This window comes from Stigmatopora argus, chromosome 8 (assembly GCF_051989625.1).
Source record: "Stigmatopora argus isolate UIUO_Sarg chromosome 8, RoL_Sarg_1.0, whole genome shotgun sequence".
Classification (NCBI taxonomy): Eukaryota; Metazoa; Chordata; class Actinopteri; order Syngnathiformes; family Syngnathidae; genus Stigmatopora; species Stigmatopora argus.
The window spans coordinates 9,087,378-9,108,371 of record NC_135394.1 but is presented as its reverse complement, the minus strand read 5'-3'; the positions used below and the strand labels follow the sequence as shown (position 1 = coordinate 9,108,371).

General features: G+C 40.2%; 1 protein-coding gene across 13 annotated transcripts in view; it reads left to right on the top strand.

Moving 5' to 3' along the window:
• Positions 1–20,994, top strand: part of dab1a (DAB adaptor protein 1a) — a 171,939-nt gene that overhangs the window by 115,931 nt on the left and 35,014 nt on the right. For all 13 annotated transcript variants that reach the window (XM_077607183.1, XM_077607195.1, XM_077607192.1 and 10 more), the window contains 3 exons: positions 4,307–4,548; positions 17,187–17,326; positions 20,684–20,782. In XM_077607183.1, the coding sequence (XP_077463309.1) occupies positions 4,479–4,548; positions 17,187–17,326; positions 20,684–20,782 (309 nt within the window). In that variant the 5' untranslated portion in view covers positions 4,307–4,478. The remainder of the gene's footprint in view (positions 1–4,306; positions 4,549–17,186; positions 17,327–20,683; positions 20,783–20,994) is intronic.

Here is a 20,994-nt window from a genome sequence, read left to right as displayed (position 1 = left end):
CCGTCGGCGAAACGTCTTTAGGCGAATCATCCGGTCACGACATCATCATTGCTCGCTATGGGCACACCAGTATCACACCTGCCACAAGCAGGTGCATGTCAATGTTCCCTCTAATTTTTCATGTAAAACATGCTGTAAAACACGAAAAACATAAGTGGACAGAGCTACTGCCACTGGCTGCCGCTTAAACGGCGCCATCATGAAAAAAGGGGTAAAAAAAAAAAAAAAAAAAAAAAAAAAAAAAAAAAAAACCGTTTTTTTTTTGCTGCGCGCCATAGGATTGCTGCTGCGCAGAGAAGACGAGAGTAGTGCGCAATTGCGCACGCGCGCAGCTTAGAGGGAACAGTGGTCATGTCCAAGTACATCCCAGCTCTGTTTCTCCCTTTCTGTCCGCCTGGCAGACTTTATTGATTTCTGGGCACTCGGCTCCAGTTGGCAACATTCTGGCCGCTGAGCGACACACACACACATACGCGCACACACTAATACACAGATCCTGGCATGGGCAGCCTGTTGGCAACATCCCATTTATGGACGTCCAATTTATGGCTCACCGAGGTCTGCCCGCCAGACTTGATGGGCTAAATCCAGACGTTAGGAGTCAAGTTCACATCCGACTCCGGCGTTACTTTTAGCTCAGATGCCCGCTACTCCGCTTCCAGGTCAAAGCACCACAGCAGCGCTAGTGGTTAGTGTTGCAAACATCTAATGCTGAGGCAAATACTATTCAATCACGTTATATCCAAACTACAATTAAATTCACTCTGATTCAGTACAATGGCAATACGATTCACCCCCGTTATATCTTTGTTTCTGATTTTGTTTTCTTTTTTAGGACAGTTTGACAACATTTCTTTTCAGTTTTCGAATACGGACAACCCGGCAGATTCCCAAGAATTATAGTATCTTGCATCGGTGCTTTTATTTTTTTAGCCGACTGCTGATGTCTTTAGATAGCAGTCCTGTTGTTTGGGTTTGTAAAGCTCGAGGGCGTTAGGGAGGGGTTGAAGATAGTATCAGCCAGGACTGGAGCAGAGTTGTAGCATCCATCCCAAATGAGCGTCGTCTTCAACTGCCCTCCTCTAGAGAAACAATCACAAGTCTGGAGCCAAGGAGACATCTTGATCACGGCTCCATGGCACAGTTTTACCACTTTTTAGAGGCGGACTAGCAGCTGTTATGTTTGCAATGTGCTGGACTGGTTGCATTGGGGTCTGAACTCTTTATTTGAATATAGTAATTGAACATTCACAAGGAACCTCAAGCTTTCTCCACTGCTGGTTTGTTTACGTCCAAAAACTAGAGGTTTTTGTTTTAAAAAAAAAAGGTCAACGTGATGAAAAGGAATTATTCTATCTGCTGCTTCATGCTAATCCTCTCCAAAATGGAATATGCTCTTGCCTCTCTAAAGTGTAGTTTAATGAAGTTGGAAGGTAGTGACTGAATTGGGTGGGAGTTTGTTTGATCATGTCTGTTTAAATTCATTGGTGAGTGTTTTTATTTTTTTAAGTAATCTTCCCTATCATCTGTAAAGCAGTGTAAATAGTATTTGCTGTTTTGATTTGGTGATTTATTGGTACATTGCACTAGAGCCCGACATCACAATTTTTTCCCCCATATCGTCCGATCTCAATATTTTGGGGTAGTTTTTATACAATGCCGTCCACCGTAGCATTAAGTCAGTGGGTGTTTGAAATGTCCTTTTGTATTTTAATGTTCAATGATTGTCTTTGTGTATTGTGTATGTATACTAGCTTTACAGTTAACCTCACCTGGAGTGTAATAAACCACCAGAAAACCCTTAAAATTGGACTCATTTTGAAGGAATATTCAAAATCTCCCAAACTAGTCAGTTGCCAATTGAATATGCCAAGGCCGAGCACTGATAATGATTTATTTAAAGAGTTTTCATATCTTTGATCCCGCACATTCAAATTGTCCAACCCTGCTTGTAACTATGTTGAAGTTTGTTGACTCGCTTCATTTAGACGAAAGAGTGCTTGACTACCATCTCGTATAGGCAAATGTAAACATTTTTACTTGGACGTGAAGGTAGATTTGACCTTTTATCATACAATCATTGCCTTCTTTTGGGAAAGCAGCCCCTTAAAACCTCGATGGCAGTTTTCTTAAAATGCTGTCCTTAAGCCTTACCGTGCCTTCACTGAACACTGAGTGGAGTATTTTTTTTTCTGCTCCAAGTAGAGGATTAACCGAACTGCTTTTCATCAATGCGGGATCCAGATGCTGCGTTAAAGACTGGGGCTGGAAGGGGGGGAAGAACAAAATGAGAAGACACAAAAGGAAAGAGTGGGAGGACTGTGAACGGAGGGTTTACGCTCCATCCTTTCTCTCTTGATTTGACTTTCTTTGGCTCCCCCTTTCCCCACTAGTTCTCCACTTTTAGCCCTTGTTCATTACCGTCCTCTGTTTCTTCACCCTCTACTTTTCTTCCCACTCATTTTTCTTCTCCCTAACTCCTCTCTCTCTTTCTCTCTCTCTCCCCCTCCCTCATCCATCCATTTGCCGTAGTCGCCCTGCAGATAATGCCTGTAATTGGAGTGACTCGCACTTTTCCAGTGTGTTTTGACCAGATAAAGAATATTGTCAGCGTTTTGCCGACACGGCCTCGTCTGGCGGAATTAAATGGACTCTGTTCTCTTCTGTCGGCAGCAAATTAAAAGGCTCTCAATTCATCTGCTCTCGCCCGAGGCTTACAGGCGAGGGCCTTCTATTCATATAGAAACACGGTGGACAGGGTTGGGGATGGCGAGGGGGCTGGTCGGGAGATCCCCTTCCACCCTTCTTCAAGAAGTGCCCGCTGCTTTCCATTTTGTTCAAGTCCGCACTCGAGCAAAAAGGGAGATGGGGAAGGAGAGGTCAGGACGGATATTCTAAGGGGAACACCCATGCTCGGTGATTCATTCACTTGTTTTGGCACCTGGCCACGCTTGACCGCTTTGTCTTTTCTTGCCTTCGTAGTGCAAATCTGAAAGGTGTATGATTTCTATTGACGTCCTTCAGTGAAGGCGTTTTGTGGATTACGCCTCGGCTGCTAAAGTAAAGGTGTCAAACCCAAGGCCCACAGGACAAATCTAGCCCTGCAAAGTGGTTTTATATGGGTAGTGATTTTTTTTTAATCTGATCTTAAATTGTGTCATTGCACCAACTATGTAATTTTGTTATTGTCAAACTTGCACTTTAAAAATAAAATAGTTGGATTTTGTGGTGTCACCATCATGAACATTAACTTAGTGGTGGCCATTAATGTTATATTAATGGAATATCATATCCATTTTTAGTGAATGGGGTTGCAGTGAATCATAGGTTAAGGCAACAATCTTGATTAATGTGCATAGTTTTATTTTAGCAAGATAATTCACCTGGATAGTGTAAATTCATTGAGTTTAGTGATTTGAAAAAATGATTTACCATTGCAGATGGACAATATAACAATATATCAACTGTTATTTCTCTTATTACCAACATTTTTTCAGGGTTTTATTTAGGAACCTTGAACAGACTAACAGTTTCCATTCATATCATTATGGTAGAATCATTTGTGCTATTATTGTGGTGACAGAACGTATTAATCTTTTGTCTCAAGTACCACTCATTAAAACAACTCTGACAAGAACAAGCCCCCCCCCATTGTGTTACTTAAGTCTTTGGCTGCTATTGACTACGCTAAACGTACAATCCATTTGGATTGGGTCTGTGGCTGTTAACCCTACTAGTTCGATTGGATTGGACGTCCACTAACAAACAACTCATTTAAATTCACTGCAAAAAGATTTTAAAAAGTCACACGGTTAGATGTGTACTATCTTCATTTGCACTGAAAAAGATGAAAACTGAGTTGAAATGAGATATCAAGCCTTTGATGGCATTATAACATTCAATTACAGTGTCTAACAAAGGTAAGAGCCCAGACACCTCAAATTGGTCTCCCAAAAAAACTCCTGATGGTTCAAAACATTGTCATGGTTTTGTTTTGAACTCATCAACTTAGCATTTCAAGACTGTTTTTTAAAGCAGTACCCATGCAGAGACGCCCCATTGACAGGAAGTGTCGAGCAGGTCTCTCCACTCCGTTTCCACGGGCAACGTGCACTCAAGGCCCAGTCGAGCGGCTCATTGTCACGCCTGACAGCAGTCAAAACACGCTCACCCTAAAATCAAGAATGGGCCAAATTTTGGCCTTGAGGGCAACGCGGTGGCTGAATGTATATGCCAAATGTCAAATTGTGTCTGCTACTTTTGCAATCTCGTGCTGTATCTCAAGTGTCTTGTTTTGTCTTCGCAGCTCGGCGTGGGTGTGCGCCGGATGTCGCGTCAGGGCTGAAGCCCCGCCACCCTCCCTCCCATGAGCCCGTGTGCCCGGACACACACACCCGGCGCCGCCACGCCACGAACGCACACCCGGCGCCCACACAAGTACCCGACAGCTCAGCCGAGCCTGCTTTGGAGCCTGAAAAATGTCGGCGGAGACGGAGCTGCAGCCGGCGGTGCGGCCCGGAAGCCTCAGGCGGGACTCCAGGAGGAAAGGTACGACAAATAATACGCTTTAGAACCCCACCAAGGCAAGAACGATTTTGATTTGTTCTGTCAAAATTCCACATCTACTTATGTGCTTTGTCATGTTTCACGTCAGGAATTCTTTCTAACATTGTTTGACCTCGTTTTATTCTGGGGCTGCTTTGCTACATCTGGGCAAACTGTCTTAAAACATTCTGACTATGAAAAGAAATCGCCATGGTTTTCAACATCAAAAATGTTTTGCAGTGTCAGAGAAGTGAATTTACGTTATGTTTGAGAGTTGCTTTGCTGTTAAATCTCTTAAATGATTTATGCATCATGCGAAGAATTAATGCCAATGAGTTAACATTGCAATTAGTTTTCATATCAATTCATTTTTATGTTTTGTCATTTTATTTCCCGGTGAATGAATGACGACCGCGTGATTTGAGTGAATCACAGAAGCAAATGGGTTGACAGCATTGGAAGTCCAATCCAATTGGACATCATTTGATTGCTATTAGCCCTGCCAGTGAAATATTTGGGATGTCCAGCATCGTCAATGGCTGTTAAAAATGATCACAGCATTCCCAGTTCAAAAACAAAGACTGAAAAAAAGAAAATATTTTTTGTTAAAAGCTAAAAAAAATTACATCATTTAAAAAAAAGCTAGGAATAGAAATACCTACTCTTAAAATTTCCTGAAAGAAATCCCATAAATAGTGCGCCAGACTTACATCCTGAGCCGGTGTGTCTGTGTGTGCGAGATGTCAGGGGCCAAGGTGGGCCGGGCAGGGAGCCCATCAGCCCAGCTGCTCTGTGCCACCTGGCTGACTGGGAGCGCCATGTAGCCATCTCCCAATAAGTATGTGACTGATGTAGCACAATAAAAGCTGGCCACGGCTACGGCCAACACACACACACACACAGCAATAACAAAAAAAATCCCTCACACACACCTGCAGCTGCCAGATGTGCGTGTGCAGGTGGAAGCCCCTTATGTCCTGTTAAGAATCACCTCTGTTTTGCCACAATGGAAATCATGTTCATCATTTGCACTTGTTTCTATATTTGGGTGAGATGAAGACGCAATCTCGGGCATTCACACATAGGCTACACAAGCACACTAGACTGGGATTGAAGCCCAGAAGTGCATATGAGAGGTAAGATTAATGGTTTGCCTTCAGCATTGAGACTTTGGGGTGCTTTAACATCTCCTCTTTGCCTTTTAGCTTTCTCAAACACACACAAAACAAACACACATGCATGCAACCTTCAACCTTGTGTCAGTGGGGGGCTTTTCATATCATTTATTAAGTCCTTGTAGGAAATATCCATGGAAAATGTGAAATGAATAACATGATAAATGAAGCGATGTGCAAGAGGGAGAAATAGAGGTGGATTGTTGAGGGGTACTTTTAGAGAGATGAATATAAATAGAGAGAAAATAATAGCTGATTTAGGATGCAGAAATATAAAGAAAATTGGTGTATTTTTAATCACCGTTGAAATGATAAATGATAAAATCAAGCAGATAAAATACATCAGAAAGAGTTTAAAATGTAAATTACAATACCCTTTTAACAAAGGAATTTTTAAATAAATTATATATATATGTGTGTATATGTGTATATATGTGTAAATATGTATGTATATGTTTATATATATATATGTATGTGTATGTATATATGTATGTATATATGTATATATATGTGTATATATTATGTATGTATATATTATGTATGTATATATATATATGTATATATGTGTGTATATATATATGTATATATGTGTGTATATATATGTATGTATATATATGTATGTATGTATATATATGTATGTATATATATGTATGTAAATACATGTATGTATATGTATGTATATATATATATGTATGTATATATATGTATGTATACGTATGTGTATATATATGTATATATATGCATGTGTATATATATGTATATATGTATATATATGTATATATATGTATATATGTATGTATATGTATGTATATATATGTATATATACGTATATATATCTATGTATGTATGTGTGTATATATATATACATACATATATACATATATGTATGTATATATTAATTGGCCCATTTAAAAGAAAATAATTGAAAATGTAACGGTGCATGCAAAAAACTTTTGTAGCCAATAGACTGGGTAAAAATTGAGTAAGTATGAAATACATAATTAAATAAAATATAGTTTAGAATCAAAACAAGACAATACAAAAACTGAGCTGATCAAGATTGGCTATATATTAGCCCATCTTATCATGAACATGAAAAAGATTATCTCTCACTTGTCGACAGACTGCAGATTTGCAGTGGGAACTCATCGCTCGCTTCATCTGGGTCATTCCTTCTCGCACGCACGCGCACTTCAACACTCGCTCGCGTATGCACTGACGCCGCAGCGTGATGAAAGTCCAATGCAACCATTCAGCACACAATAGAGAATAGTAAAGTTTGCTGATGTTGCTTTTGTACGTACAAAATCAGCCACGCCGGCGTAGGTGTGTCACACCTCTATTTGGATAGCGCTCTCGGCGTCCTTTAAATGAAAACGGGCCCTTGGCTGATCATCATTAAGTAGGAGGATCCCAGCAGGATAGTTCCTCACTCCGCCGACGTCCTCTTCCTCCTCCTCCTGACTCCTAAACGACCTTGCGGGAGGATGCGCGACGAGCACAGACTAATGTGAGGCAGGGCTGTTTAATCTCCCGCCTTTTGTCTGCCAGCGTTGCTCAGAATGACAACGAAGCGACATCGCAGCCAATGCGCCCTGTGTCACTTCCTTTGCGACTTTTGATCTTTTGCTTTCTGTGGTGCCTCGCATTGCCTTGAACCCCCCATCCATTCAATTAACATGACAGAGGAAATGATAACCCACAACGTTTGTCGATTTGAAGGAGCCAAGACTTTTCTGTCTTTTCTCGGCACGACGGCTGACAGGTCGTTTTTATTAGCAGTGGTCAAGCGCTTCTCGAAACCGCTTAATCTTCGGTAAATCCGCGGAGATTGTGCAACTCACGCTCAAAGTTGCCTAGGATTTAAGAAACACTTGGTCTTCAAGTCTTTTTGCTAACCAATTGTGCATCTTGGCATGTGGTTATGGCGTTTGCATGTGACAGTATGAGAATGGGCTTCTTGAAACTAAGATGGACAACATCCTCTCAAATTTAACTCATGAAGCCTTGAGGCTTTTTTGGCATTCTGTTACACCAGATTTTTTGTCATTATATGTTTGGACGAGGTGGCTAGAGACTGCAATTTGTCGATTAATGACACTACATAACTACACATGCAACTGGATTCATGATGATGAGTGGAACTAGTGTGAGGGGATAATTGGATTTCTGAATTAAATGTTATTTTTGGGATTTACTCTGTCTTCAGTCCAAGTTAATATTTATAGCCCTAAATAGTCAAAAGATCCCCCCAAAAATCCATATACTAAACTGCAGTTGAAAAGCAATTGACACAATAATGTTAAAGATATAATTTATTAAATATATATATTAGAATTAAAAATCTTTAATAAAAAGTAATTAATGCAATCATCTTCTATTGGGCAAATACAAACGAAAAAAACAATTGGAGCACGTAAGACATACAAAAAGATGACCAGCCCACGATAGATGCCAGTATTAATATATTTAAAAAAACTATTTTGAGAAAGCAAAATAATGTCATCGAACCCCTCTCCCAGTGGCAATAAAAAAGGTGGTAATAAAAGAGGCTGAGATGGAAGTTTAGTTAAATGCCAGTTCATAAAAATATGTTTTAAAGTCAATTTCTACCCGGGTAGCCATTCTCAAGCCATTCTGTAGTTCTGGTGCCCAAACAAAGAATACTGGAACCTGCTAAAATTTTTAACCAGATGACACACGAGCGCTGAACATACATTTTAGAAAGGAACATGCAGTGCCATCAAGTCGTCTAGCGCTTGGCCTTGTCTTATTTTACAAGTGGGAAAACCTTGAGATCTTAACGTAAAATAGAACGCCTAGCAGTATAGGAGTAATACTCCTAGTAAAACTTTTTCATCTTTGTCACAAAATTCACTGTGACGTTTATTACTAATTGTAAGCCAGACAGGAAAGACCATATAGCAACAAATTGCTGTAGTCGAGTCAAAACAAAACAAATGCATGATGCTGAATAACTGTGGGCTTAAAAACTAAAAAAAACATGACAGTAATTCGTAATAGTGTGGTGTAATTGCATTATCCAAGCATGACATGTAGACAACCTCTTCTGCCTTTATTTTATGATGCAAAAAGGATAACAAGGACACAAATGCGCCGCTAAGAGCACACAGGCAAAGAAAAAAACATTTTTCTCTAATGTATGATTGGCCCACACATTATTGGTTTTGGTGCGATGTTGTGCACGTATACACTCTATCTGGAGTGATTACCGGAGCTATTGAGCGTAATATTTTTCCCCAGGGAATTCTTGGACAACAGTATTTTTAATGTGTGTCCTCCATGAGCACTAATCAGATTTGTCTCTGCCAATCAAACCCAAGATAGAACTGAATTGCAGATGGGGTTGTCATTGCTAAACAGATGTGGATACAAGTGGATTGAAAAAAAGTCTTCTGAGGACACAGATGAACAACCATTCACCCTCACGATCATACCTAGGGACAATTTAGCGTGTTAAACCAGCCGAGCATGCATGTTTTTGTGATGGGGGAGGAAACCGCAATACCCAGAGCAAAAAACAACAACACATGCACTCCTATCAAATGTAATTCATGTACTGTACACTGTAAATTATCCTTTCTAACATATTTTACCAATATTGTCTGAGGCCTATCAGTACATGTTTTGTAGAGTTGTGTTTACAAGTTTTATCAAATGTTTTTGACGTACTGTACACTGTACATTACACTTCCAAACATCCTAGTGGTACTCTCTGAGGCATACTGGTACTGTAAGTTTTAATGAAGCGTTTGAATTAACTATTAATAGAGAAAATCCGTGTTGCACTAAAGATACGAAACTCGAACCATGAAAGAGCGAGGGAACATTGCTGGAAAATTTATTTAAAAAATCTAATAAAGACGCATGGGAAAATTGATTTTTTTTAAATATTTCAACTTTTTAAGAATGGTATAGTTTGACAGTGTTCATTAATGGTGATGATAGAAACCAACTTTAATCATATTCCCAAAAGGCCTCACTCGCCCACTATTTGTAATAACAAATTCAGTTCCTAGGACATTCAGGGTCAAAAACATCGCACACAAAACGATATAGAACAGTAAAAGCCTTTTATTTAACCAGCGGACCTTTGTATATGTGTGACTAATGTAGTGTCTTAGTGTTGTGTGTGCTCACTTTTGTGCAGACCGCAATTGTGTCAGTGTGTTCACCTCCTTCGCCGCATTACTAACTACGGTCTCCATAGCAACAGTTGGTACCCTGCTCATAATTTGCAATGAAGGAGAAAACATCCGAGTCACAAGAACACATGCAATTGAGGACAACTTGCTCGCCTTGCTGAGTACTGAAAGGACCTTCATTTTTGGGGTGATATTGACCCGGCAGCAAAGATCAATGCCAGCCCACCAGTCGAATTGAATTGGACCTCTATTGCTTTGCTCATTGATCAAACCTGATCACTCAATGCCATCCTTCCCAGTGGAAATGGGATATAGGATATAAAACATGATATAATATACAAAATATGCTACCAGACTAAACCGAGGTGACAACCTGTGTGGAAAGGATACATAGGCCAATGGAATAGGAAGAGGGAGGACAGGAAAGATTGGAGTATGACCAGGAAGCCTGTGCAAGCAATGCTATTGAAGCGCAGGAAGGAACCCATATTTACAAACAACTAAACCGTATAATTTAGTATACAATTAACTCAATAGTCGCCATTGAATCGGGGAGATGTCCATTCTGTTTCAATGGCACCAAATGCGTAAGTTAACTCTTGTTGGAATGTGGGAGAAAACTGACGCACCCCTAGAAAACCCAGACAAGGACAGGGAAGAGTGCAACTTCATGAACACGAGAACACAGAATCATGTTTCTAGTTTAAATATGTGATTGAGTGAGACTTTTCTTAATGGAAGTGATGAAAGACCACGTCCCCCCAACTGAGGTTGACACACACGAGCAGGTGGCATCCTTTTGTGATGTTCCTCCATCTTTCTTTGCGTTTTCTTGCTATTCCGGCATCCCGACCGAGGAGCGGCTTCGTTAGAAATCGTCAGAAGAAATAAAAGGAGCGGGACCACAACTTCAAGTGGTGAGAGGAGACACTTTGTTCTTGGCATGAAGAGACAACTGCTGTTTTTTGAAGGGCTACCTGATGCTCTTACTGAAAGCTTTGCTAGTAACACATATGCACACACACACGAAGGAGAATTCCTCTTGTAATGATTGTCATGGTGCACAAGTGGCCCGTGGTGCAGGCCCTTAGGGGAGTGGATTCAGTGTTGCATGACAGGATGAGAGTGCTGTTTTTTTTTCTTTTTTTAATAAAGCATGCTGTGACACCTTGTCAGAAGGCGGACAGCGCGCAGGTGTGCACACAAACATTGCAAAAAATCGTAAATGCACACGTGCATCAACACAAACAGCCATTATTGTGCCCCAGGCCATGTTTTATTTTTAAGTATCAAAGACTGGTTCCAAACAATCTTAAGATGCTTATTTTTCAAATAAAAATTTCTCCCTTATTATCTAAATCCAACAACTACTTTCTTAAATATTTAGTAGTGATGAGGATGAGGAGCTCCTAATAACTCATCCACTGCCTTTGACAGTGATAGACAACGGATCTACGGTATTTGAATCGGGATGGCCGCCATTTTTTGTTTGACATATTTTACTGCCAATGATGGTGATAGATGCCCTTTCCATTTGGACTAGGAGATCTGGCATCAATCAATCACTTTCACTTCAAAATTCACTCCCAAGAAGAATTCGCTTCCAAATCAAAATATTTGTATAATTTTATATTTTCCTCTATTTGTAATAGTAGTAATAGATCATTTCTTATTCCTGTTAGATCTGTGCAATGCATGTATGTGATTGTATACATGTCTTTCAGGGGAAGAAATATCAAATTTCTCACATATAGGTGATGTTTAGCCTTTTCCCTAAAAACTATTGACATTGCACTTTGCCAAAATGGAAGCATTTCATAGTGCTTCTCTAAATCATAGAAAAGGTGCTGATAGTATTGCCCCCCGAAAAAAAAAAAATGACTTGGCCTTTTGAAAAATGAAAAAAAGGTAGTACTATTAAGTTATCTATCAATGTTTTTCAAATAGCGCAGTTTGTCATTGATTGACAAACGCTTTCAACAAGTTCAGATCCTTCTATCACTGTTAAATCCTCTTTGATTTGAACACGGTAGACAAGGTTATTCACACACTGTTGCGTCAAACAAAATGTAAGCCTGGTATAATCCGGATTCCACAGGTTGACATGGCAAATTCCCTTCCAAAATGCTCCTTGTCTTTCATATCTCATTAGATCATCTTGCAGTTTGTTGATATTGACAGACACGTTGCAGCGTTTGAGTTTCTAGTGATTACCCGCCCCCCAAAAATACCCCGACAATCCACTACCATCTGCGTGCTTTCATTAGCGCTAATCAAAAAGCTGATGTACACGCAACAGATTCTGTTTCATGTTGTAGCCTGGAACAGACTGCGCACCCCGTCTTGTTGTGCTTTGAATACTAGAATAAGTACATCCTCTAAGCAGCAACGGGATGAGCCGTCTGCTTCTTTGACTCCACGAGATGCTTGAGGTGCTTCCTCAAATTCCTTGTTGAGAAACAACAATTAGTACCTTCTAAAAATAGCTCTACGCAAGTTTGTGGCTACATAACACAACAATGAAAGGAGGGGAAAAAAAGAAGCCTCTGGCGGACTTGTCTAAGACGAGGCCTCTCTTCTAGTCTGTGGTGCTGACAAATGGTGACAAAAAACAGTGCAGTATCCTCAATCAACATGAGAAAAGAGAACTGTTGGAAGAATGTGCTTACATCTCTGCGCAAAGCCATTGGGTTGAAACCAATTTCAGCTCGCTATTCACTCTTACGGCAGTCGAAAAATTGGATGGATTTAAGATGTTACTTTGTCTGTCATTCTGTGGTACTACACGACTCCATAAATCATAATAGTTAGTGTATTATAGATCAAATGTGCTAGTAATTTATTTCTTACCTGAAATATGCAGTCAAACTCAATAGTGTTTTAAGTATATTTTGGTTTTGCCGTATTTAACATTCTTGTAACAATGGCTGCTAGTATTATACTGTGATTTTAACATTTATTTTACAATGTACTGTAAGTAGTGCTCATGAATTCAGATTTTTGCCGAGAAATTGACCGAGTATCTTGAAAAACCCAGTCTCACCACATCTGTCAAAAACCCATAAATGGTGGTAACATAATCATAAAACGATCCAAGGGGAGCACAAATGATATAAACACGGGATGATTTTATTCAGGACAGGCCACAAAGGAAAGTAAAAATGCCATATTTGAATTTAGCATCTAAGACAGCATTTGAGTTGTTTTTCTGACATCCTCAAAGGCCTTGAAATGGAACTTCCAAAGGACAGGGTCCTTATATGCGAAAATAGCTCTTGCTTTCTTTCGGAAATGGACGCAGGAGATTTGAATTTCAACTCAAAAGAATGGCATCCTACCGCCACACGTGACAAGAAACAACCCAAGCCTCCTCTCAGGAACAAACTGTCTCTATAAGTTAAAAGTTCTATCTCTCCATTCCTTCAAAACTGACCTTGACATCAGATGTGTCTGATCCAGGGCCACAAACCGGGGAGCTGTCGCCTCAGGGCACATTTGTCTGTGCTCGCTCATCCTCCTGCAGACAGACTCAGGTCTGGACTCATGGGGTCCGGGTCATTGCAGCAGGTGGCCAAGGTTGCGAGACAAAAGAGATCATGAAGTATCAGCGAATACAAAACAAAAGCAAATGTTCTTGCTTAATGGACAAGTCTCTGAAAGCAAAATTTGAAGGAATGGCCCGTCTTGTCTCTCTTCAGTTTTAGATTGCAACACTTAAACACTGAGTGGCAAAAACTGCAGTGAAACTCGTCTTCGTTAACACAAAAGCCAACACGCGCCAAGCCCATAAAGAAAAAACGCTCGCATCAGCAAATGTGCGAAGCAATTTGTTTACTCGATGAGTCTCACTTTATCATCGCATTTTACACTTGCTGTGGCACATTTGCATACACGTCTCGTCAGTCAAGTGCCAGCTTTTATACGCTGAATCAATCTTGCCGGCCTGGGACCGGCTTTTTCTTTCCGGGGCTTTCAGCCAGCTTTGTCTTTGGCGAGTTCAACTAACACACAGAAGCGCAAACGGCATCAGAGAAGGATTAGTTTCCAGTCCGTCGAGTGTTTTACCCGTGACGCGTCACAGCTGCAGTTACATCTGGAGCGCCAGAATTCGAATCGCCAGCTGCCAGAAACGATGCCATACTGCTGAAGAGCACCAACAGCATAGATTTCCGGACACAAGATCACCGCAAATCTCAGATTCTCGGACGACACTCGGTGGCTCTCGCTGATTGTTAACAGGTAGTCTCAGTCGGCTGGGCCTTGTGTCTCTCATGTCTAATAAATGTAACGAGCAAGACCATTAAGCATTATTGAGCTCACACTTTGCTTCCATTTATGAACTGGATGATCATTTCTTTTGCACTGCTAAAGTTAACAAGAATACCTGATCACATTCCGCCAGTCCACATCTCAAACACAAGACATGCTTTGACAAGTGGACTCCGGCCCTTCTTAAGCAAAGAACTGATGGCTAAACCTTGGCAACAAGGACAAAGGTTAACACTCAGGGAGGGCCAGGTGTGACCTTGTTTCATGACGGGAGAAATGCAATTCGGCGAGTGTGTAAGAACATTGATAAAGAAGCCATCTAGATGAACGTGATGGAGTGCCATTGAGGGGCAGAAGGTTACGGAAGCCGAGGGCGATGCCGGGGGCTTTCCTGATGGGTCTGACTGTACTGTACCTGCCATCGATCATGTGTGTGTGTGTGTCTACAAGAGGCTTCTGCCTGTCATAACGCTCTAATCCTGACTGACATTTATCCAGGGAGGCCTTGCGCATTCAACCATCCGTCACCATCCATCCTCCTCTTCATCTGCCCCCACGTCCCGTCAAGCGGCATGTCTGACTGGCACGTTGGCAGATTCCCTCAGTGTTCGCTTTGTGCACGCCATTGTGTTTCTTTGATGGCAAAGACGTGACCCGTGTGTGTGTGTGTGTGTGGAGGAGGTGGATGAAACCAAAGATTATTTCATTAAATGTCTTTGACGCTCAGCAGGGTCGCAGCAGTCCCACATTTAATAATAGCAGATTAGAATGGTTTTCCTCTCTTGACACACATACTGACACGAACGACAATGCAACTCTTTTTGACTTCTGCGCTTTGCCAAGTATAGCAACAATGACAGCGATGGATAGGGATTTGCAAGTCCTCCAATTTCATCTCAAATTGCCTATTGTATGATACTAACCCATAATAGATATGCTGACACCAATAGAACGATAAACATTTATTGAACTCTAATTACTATATTTGTGCTCAACCAAATAAATCAAAAGATACAGAATGGGTTCAGAGCAGTAAAAAAAATGCCAATATACAATAAAGTCAAAACAGTGACTTGAGTGACAAGTGGTTTCAGTGCAAGTTCTGGGCTTCATCTATTTCAGCCTTTTTTATATACAATAGCTCCCATACCAACACTTTTGGCACAAATATTGCTATATAGTAATGAAATGCAATGCTCATCATGCAAGCATTTTTATCTTTACCATGTAATTAAAACAATCATAGTCCCAGTTTGCCGTGGTCAATTAGTACCAAATAAAAACTGGAAGATGCTTTCAAACCCGATTTCCTCCTTCATCCCAAAAACATGCTGGTGGGCTATTTGGACATTGTAATTTGCCCTTAGTTATGAGTGTGGGCGTGAATGGTTGTCTGTCTCTTTTTGCCCTGTTATTAGTTTGCAAGCAAATCAGGGTGTCCCCCTGCCTAAAGCCTGTAGTTGGCTGGGATAGACTCCAGCACCCCCCTCGACCATTGTGAGGATAAACGATACAATGAAGGAAGGACTGCCACGAAGAAACCATGCTAAACAACCTTCAGACTTCAGACTGACTTTTCACTGAATAACAGCTTCAATTTTTCACTTGATGAATCACAGCGTGCCAATAGCCGCATCAATCTTTGTAGAAAAAAAGCCTTAAATCCAAAAAAGTTACCACCAGGTACACATTTGTTGCTTGGCAACACTGGCAACAATGCAATGCCTTGGTGATAAAGAGTAGGAGAGGGACCTCTTCATGGCCTCCACCGCAATACGACCTTTTGAGGGTCACGGAGCTAATGCATCGATGCATTATAAGAGCGACGGCGCATTATCATTACATTGCGGAGGCACTCGGTGGGGCTACCTGCTGATTTAGAACGTTTACTGGAATGGAATGGAGATTAAAAACATTAAACAGGTTTCCCTCCTGTCAGTGCAGTCTTAATGTATTACTTAACGCCACGGGCCAAGAAAAAAAACTATTACGCTGAGAAGTATATCGTTTACCACACGGAAGCTTGTAAGCATCACATTATATACAGTGCAGCACATTAAGGAATGTATTGAGTGCTCATTTAAGTATTTCTGAGTTTCTATAAACAACAATGACAACTACTAATTTAACTAGATGCCTGCTGTTGATGGCACTAAACGTCCAATCCGTTTAAACTGGGAGTGGCCACTGAACATTAATTTTTTCGCCCACTTTTTCAGCAATTCTGGTTGTGACATCACAACCTGAAATGATGATCATCTATCAGCGATGATCCTCTAGCTTATTGACCGAATACTAGAAAAGACTAATTACAATCTAATTTCTTTGTTAAGCCTTTCTTTGTACTTTTTGGATGTCGAAAATATTTTCTACTGTCATTTGAAAATCATTTGCTATTTTCAGAGGAGTATTTCAGAGGAAACTCAAGTCCAGTTCACTTAAAATGCTGAGTTCATAGTACTTAAGGGCATTTCTTTTCATTTTATAAGAAACCAAGAACAATCATACATTAAAGTAACAATAGTAAATAGACATCTGTTGATATAACTGTTTTAACTATAGCCTTAAACGAACAACATTGTAGTTTAATTGTTTTTTGTTTGTTTAACCAAAGCTTGAAAGTTCAAGTGAAATTGCGTGACTTGAATTTCCATGGTCACTCGAAAGACTGTATATTCTGATAATTAAAAATAATATAAAAAATGTTATGTATTGAGGACAGCAAACAAACACACATAAAGCAAAGAGCCAGGTCATCATAGGAACACTTTTGCCAACAACACTAATGCTGACATTTTACACAATTGGGAAGATAAGAAGAAGAAAAAAATACGTCCAGAAATGTGACCGTATTGATTGGTGTCATTCATATGATAGCACATTTTATGGCTAACATTTCTTTTCTTTTTTTTCGCTGAGATCGGTGATGGTCTATTCTCCCCTGTGTGATTGATTATCCCCAAAGTAAAAGATGATGGAAGACCTTGAACATCAGGCTTAAAAGTGTCTGCCTGTGTTTGTGTGGTTGCAGGGCAGGATCGCAGCGAAGCGACTCTCATCAGGCGCTTTAAGGGCGACGGCGTCCGCTACAAGGCTAAGCTCATCGGGCTGGACGAGGTCACGGCGGCCCGTGGAGACAAACTCTGTCAGGACTCCATGATGAAGCTCAAGGTAAGGACTTGCGGTCTGAAGAGGTGATCGGGGACATCATGTATTTTTGTGTCACTTGTGGAAGTAAATCATTTAGGAAGACTTCAGAAATTATATTTAGCTTTTGGTCTTTCTATTATTAATCAAATTGCTGTAATAGTCCCTCAAAAACTCATAACATTTAAATAATCAATCACAAAGAAGGAAGAAAAGAAAGTTTTTTTTTTAAACAAAGGAAAAAAACAAATAATCTTGGCTATTATCTGGATCCAAAAACAAGAGGATTTGGGCAATATTGAGGTCAACAATGTCTAAATGATTCCCTCACTGACAAAATATTTTTAATACCCCTGGTATTGCCTTATGTTTAGTATATCAATTCAATAATAATGTATTCATCATTTATCATTATTTCTTCCAGCAGTGAGTGGAAAATGGACTGGGAAAAGGCATTTATTTATTTATCACTTAATTAAAGACCAATGAGTTGTGCTTTTATGTTGCTGTTAGGTCAATCCAAAATTACAAAAGGAGCTCAGGCATTTTGTTAGAGAAAAAAACCTTTATTTTCTTTTGTAGTGTCTTTATTCACTCACCTACTGAAAGAGTCAAACTGTTACAGCACTTTCGCAGCATGTTAGAATTGTAAAAAGGGCTGTAACAGACATTTGTTTCGGTTGTGGCATTGTGAATGTTAAAATAAGAGTGGCAATACCCCCACCCCATTTTTTAAAATCATTTTAGTTTTTAAGGGTTCTTGAAAAAAAGAACATCAATAGACAAGTTAGCTGTATGGATGAAAGAGGGGCTTGCGGGGTTAAAGTCTCATTTGCAAGGACAGGAACAATTACAGGCAGAGGAAGACGGATGGGCTAGTTAGCCGGAAAAACAAAACCCGCGCGTGAGAATAATTCGGATGTGAGGTGAGTAAGGAAGATGATTACGCAGCATTAAACGCAACACGGGTATTAGTAGCTTGCTCAATGGCACTGTGAAATGGGGGGGAAACACAAAATGATATCTAAATATATTAATGTATATATATATATATATATATATTTATATACAGTAATACCTTGAGATATGGGCTTAATGCGTTCCAGCTCATATTTCCATTTACTTGTATCACAAATCAACGTTTCCCATGGAAATTAACTAAATACAATTTAATTCGTTCCCACGCTCTAAAAAAACACAAAAAAACAGTATACTACAATGGAAAAACATTTTTATTGGTTTTAATTCACCATCTACTAACAGAGTAACAAATAACTAGTGGTTATGGTGTTTAATAATAAAATACGACATTATTCAATACAATGCGGAGTTCGCGGATGAGAGAGACAGAGAGAGACTTGGTGAACATTAAATTTAACTTAAATGAACTTAGATTCCGATACACACACACTTAAAAAGTTTTAATCTTACGTTACACTAAATTTAAACCTTCTTGTGCAATAACCAAGGCAGAGAGGTTCATGTATCCCACCGTGCCTTTTGAGGCGAACTTCCTGCTTCGCCATACGTATTGGCGAGCCAGCTCAGTCACGCATACACTACTCATGTTTTTCGATTATTTCGGGCTTAATATTGATTGTCATCATACGCCTTTTCTTCGTACTACCCTTCATTGCACTGGCTTGATTTGGACCCATTGTGTTTCCCTTAATTCTGCACTGACTAATGCAAAAAAAAAACATGGAAAAAATGCAATGCTCCGCCCATTGCTCGTACAGATCTTTGCACGAGGGAGATCCGGCGAGAAATCATAAGCAGAATATCGAGGCCACCTGGCTGTCTCGTATCTGAAATATTTGTCCCGTATCTCAAGGTAAATATTTGCTCGGCATTTTACTCATATCGCAAATCCCTTGTATGTCGGGGCACTCGTAGGTCAAGGTATTACCGTATTATATATTTTGGAAACATAATTCCCTTTTGCTGACTGCAGAAAATGATATTGCCATATCTAGCCCCCGGGCCTCACGTTTGCCACCTTTGCAGTAAAAGCATTTTAAATCAAGGCAGCAGCTGTTCACATCACAAGGATCTTAAAAGAGCGTTTTTACGTCAACATCTTCAAGAGTTGCATGTCAGTGGAGGCCGAGTCATCATTTATTGTCCTACAGGAGGGATTTAAATTAGGCGAAAAAGCAGGTTCCGGCTCGAGGTGGCGAACGGGCCGAGGAGAGGAAAGACAGCTGATTGATCAAACGCCTACCCTCCTTCTCATTTACGGTTATGGTAAATCCATCAAGAGCTTTGCTCTGATCTCCTCTTTCACGCCAGGCGCTCCTCCTTCCTCCAAGCTAGACAAATGTGGCACAGGTAAACATCTCGGGGGTGCAGCGGTGGCGTTTATTAATCATCAGTCTGTCATTCTGGGCCAACGCGACGGGGTTATGTTTTTACAAAGCGTAGCAAATGAACTTTGGCCCGCGCCTGTCCTGGATTGTTTTATCACTGGCTATTGATTTTTCCTCCTTTGATTCGCTGGACAACTCAGTTTGTGAACTTTTATTTTTACTATCTGAATTGCAAATATGGCTGGCATGGAGTTGAGGAAAAAAGAAGAAAGATTCCTGATTTTAATTGTGTTTGTCTCCCTCTTTGTTTCTAAAAACAACAGGAAACGGCAATGACATTATTCAAATCAAGTTTTGCGTGTATTCGTTTTCCCTTGTGGGATTTTCTTTATTTTTTTGATGCCAAACAAACGTTCAGACATAGTATAGTACATAAGTAGATCTCTGAGCATTAGTTTGAATCAACTTCCACAGAACTAATCAAAATATGTACATGTATTTTCTCTTGGCAAATGTTCCTTGGATTTTGGGGTAGAAAATATCCTATTTGTCAAAACACTAAACAACTAAGTAATGTAAGTAACTCAGTCTAGCACTAAATGAAAAGACAACAAATAATATGTGACCTCAATTTGAAGGATGATTATTCAAAGAATATATATACACAAATCAGAAATTTCTTCAAACTATATGAGAGAAAATAATCTTTAAACACAAAAAGTGACTTGTGAGCGCAGCCAATGTGAATTTTTTCCCCAAGCATGGTCTCAGGACAAATATATTTACTTTAAAAAAACTGCTTGCTTCAGTATTTTATTTCTCAAAATACCCTTTTAATGCTGAGCTGCGATTTCCAATGTTTCATTGTTTTTTTTAACTGTGGAAATGCACTTAATGCTTAGTCGGTACATTATGAAGACACCAAAACACTACCGTTCGTGTTTTCTTGCATCCCCGATCATTTTTAGGTCAAACTCTAGCCTCAGCCCCTAATTGATGTCGAGTGTATGTCAAGTGTGTTGTGCTTCTCTTTAAACACATTTTGTTGTATTTGTCAATGTTATGCCTTCAGGGTATCGCTGCAGCGGCACGGTCCAAAGGAGAACACAAGCAGAAAGTCTTCCTGACTGTTTCCTTTGGAGGGATCAAGATCTTTGATGAGAAGTCAGGGGTAAGCAAACTGCTCCCTCTTTCTTTGGTGTGTGCGTGTTTGTTAATGGCTAGGCCAACACACAGCGTTGTGTGTTCCCGCCGTTAATGAGGCATCTCTGGGCGAGCATGGGGGGGCCCCGGGGGAAATCAGTAGGCCCTAATTGAAACCCTGAGAACAAGGGCCTCAGTAGATGAGAGAACATTTTGTCCTATTGTCTGCATCTATGCAAA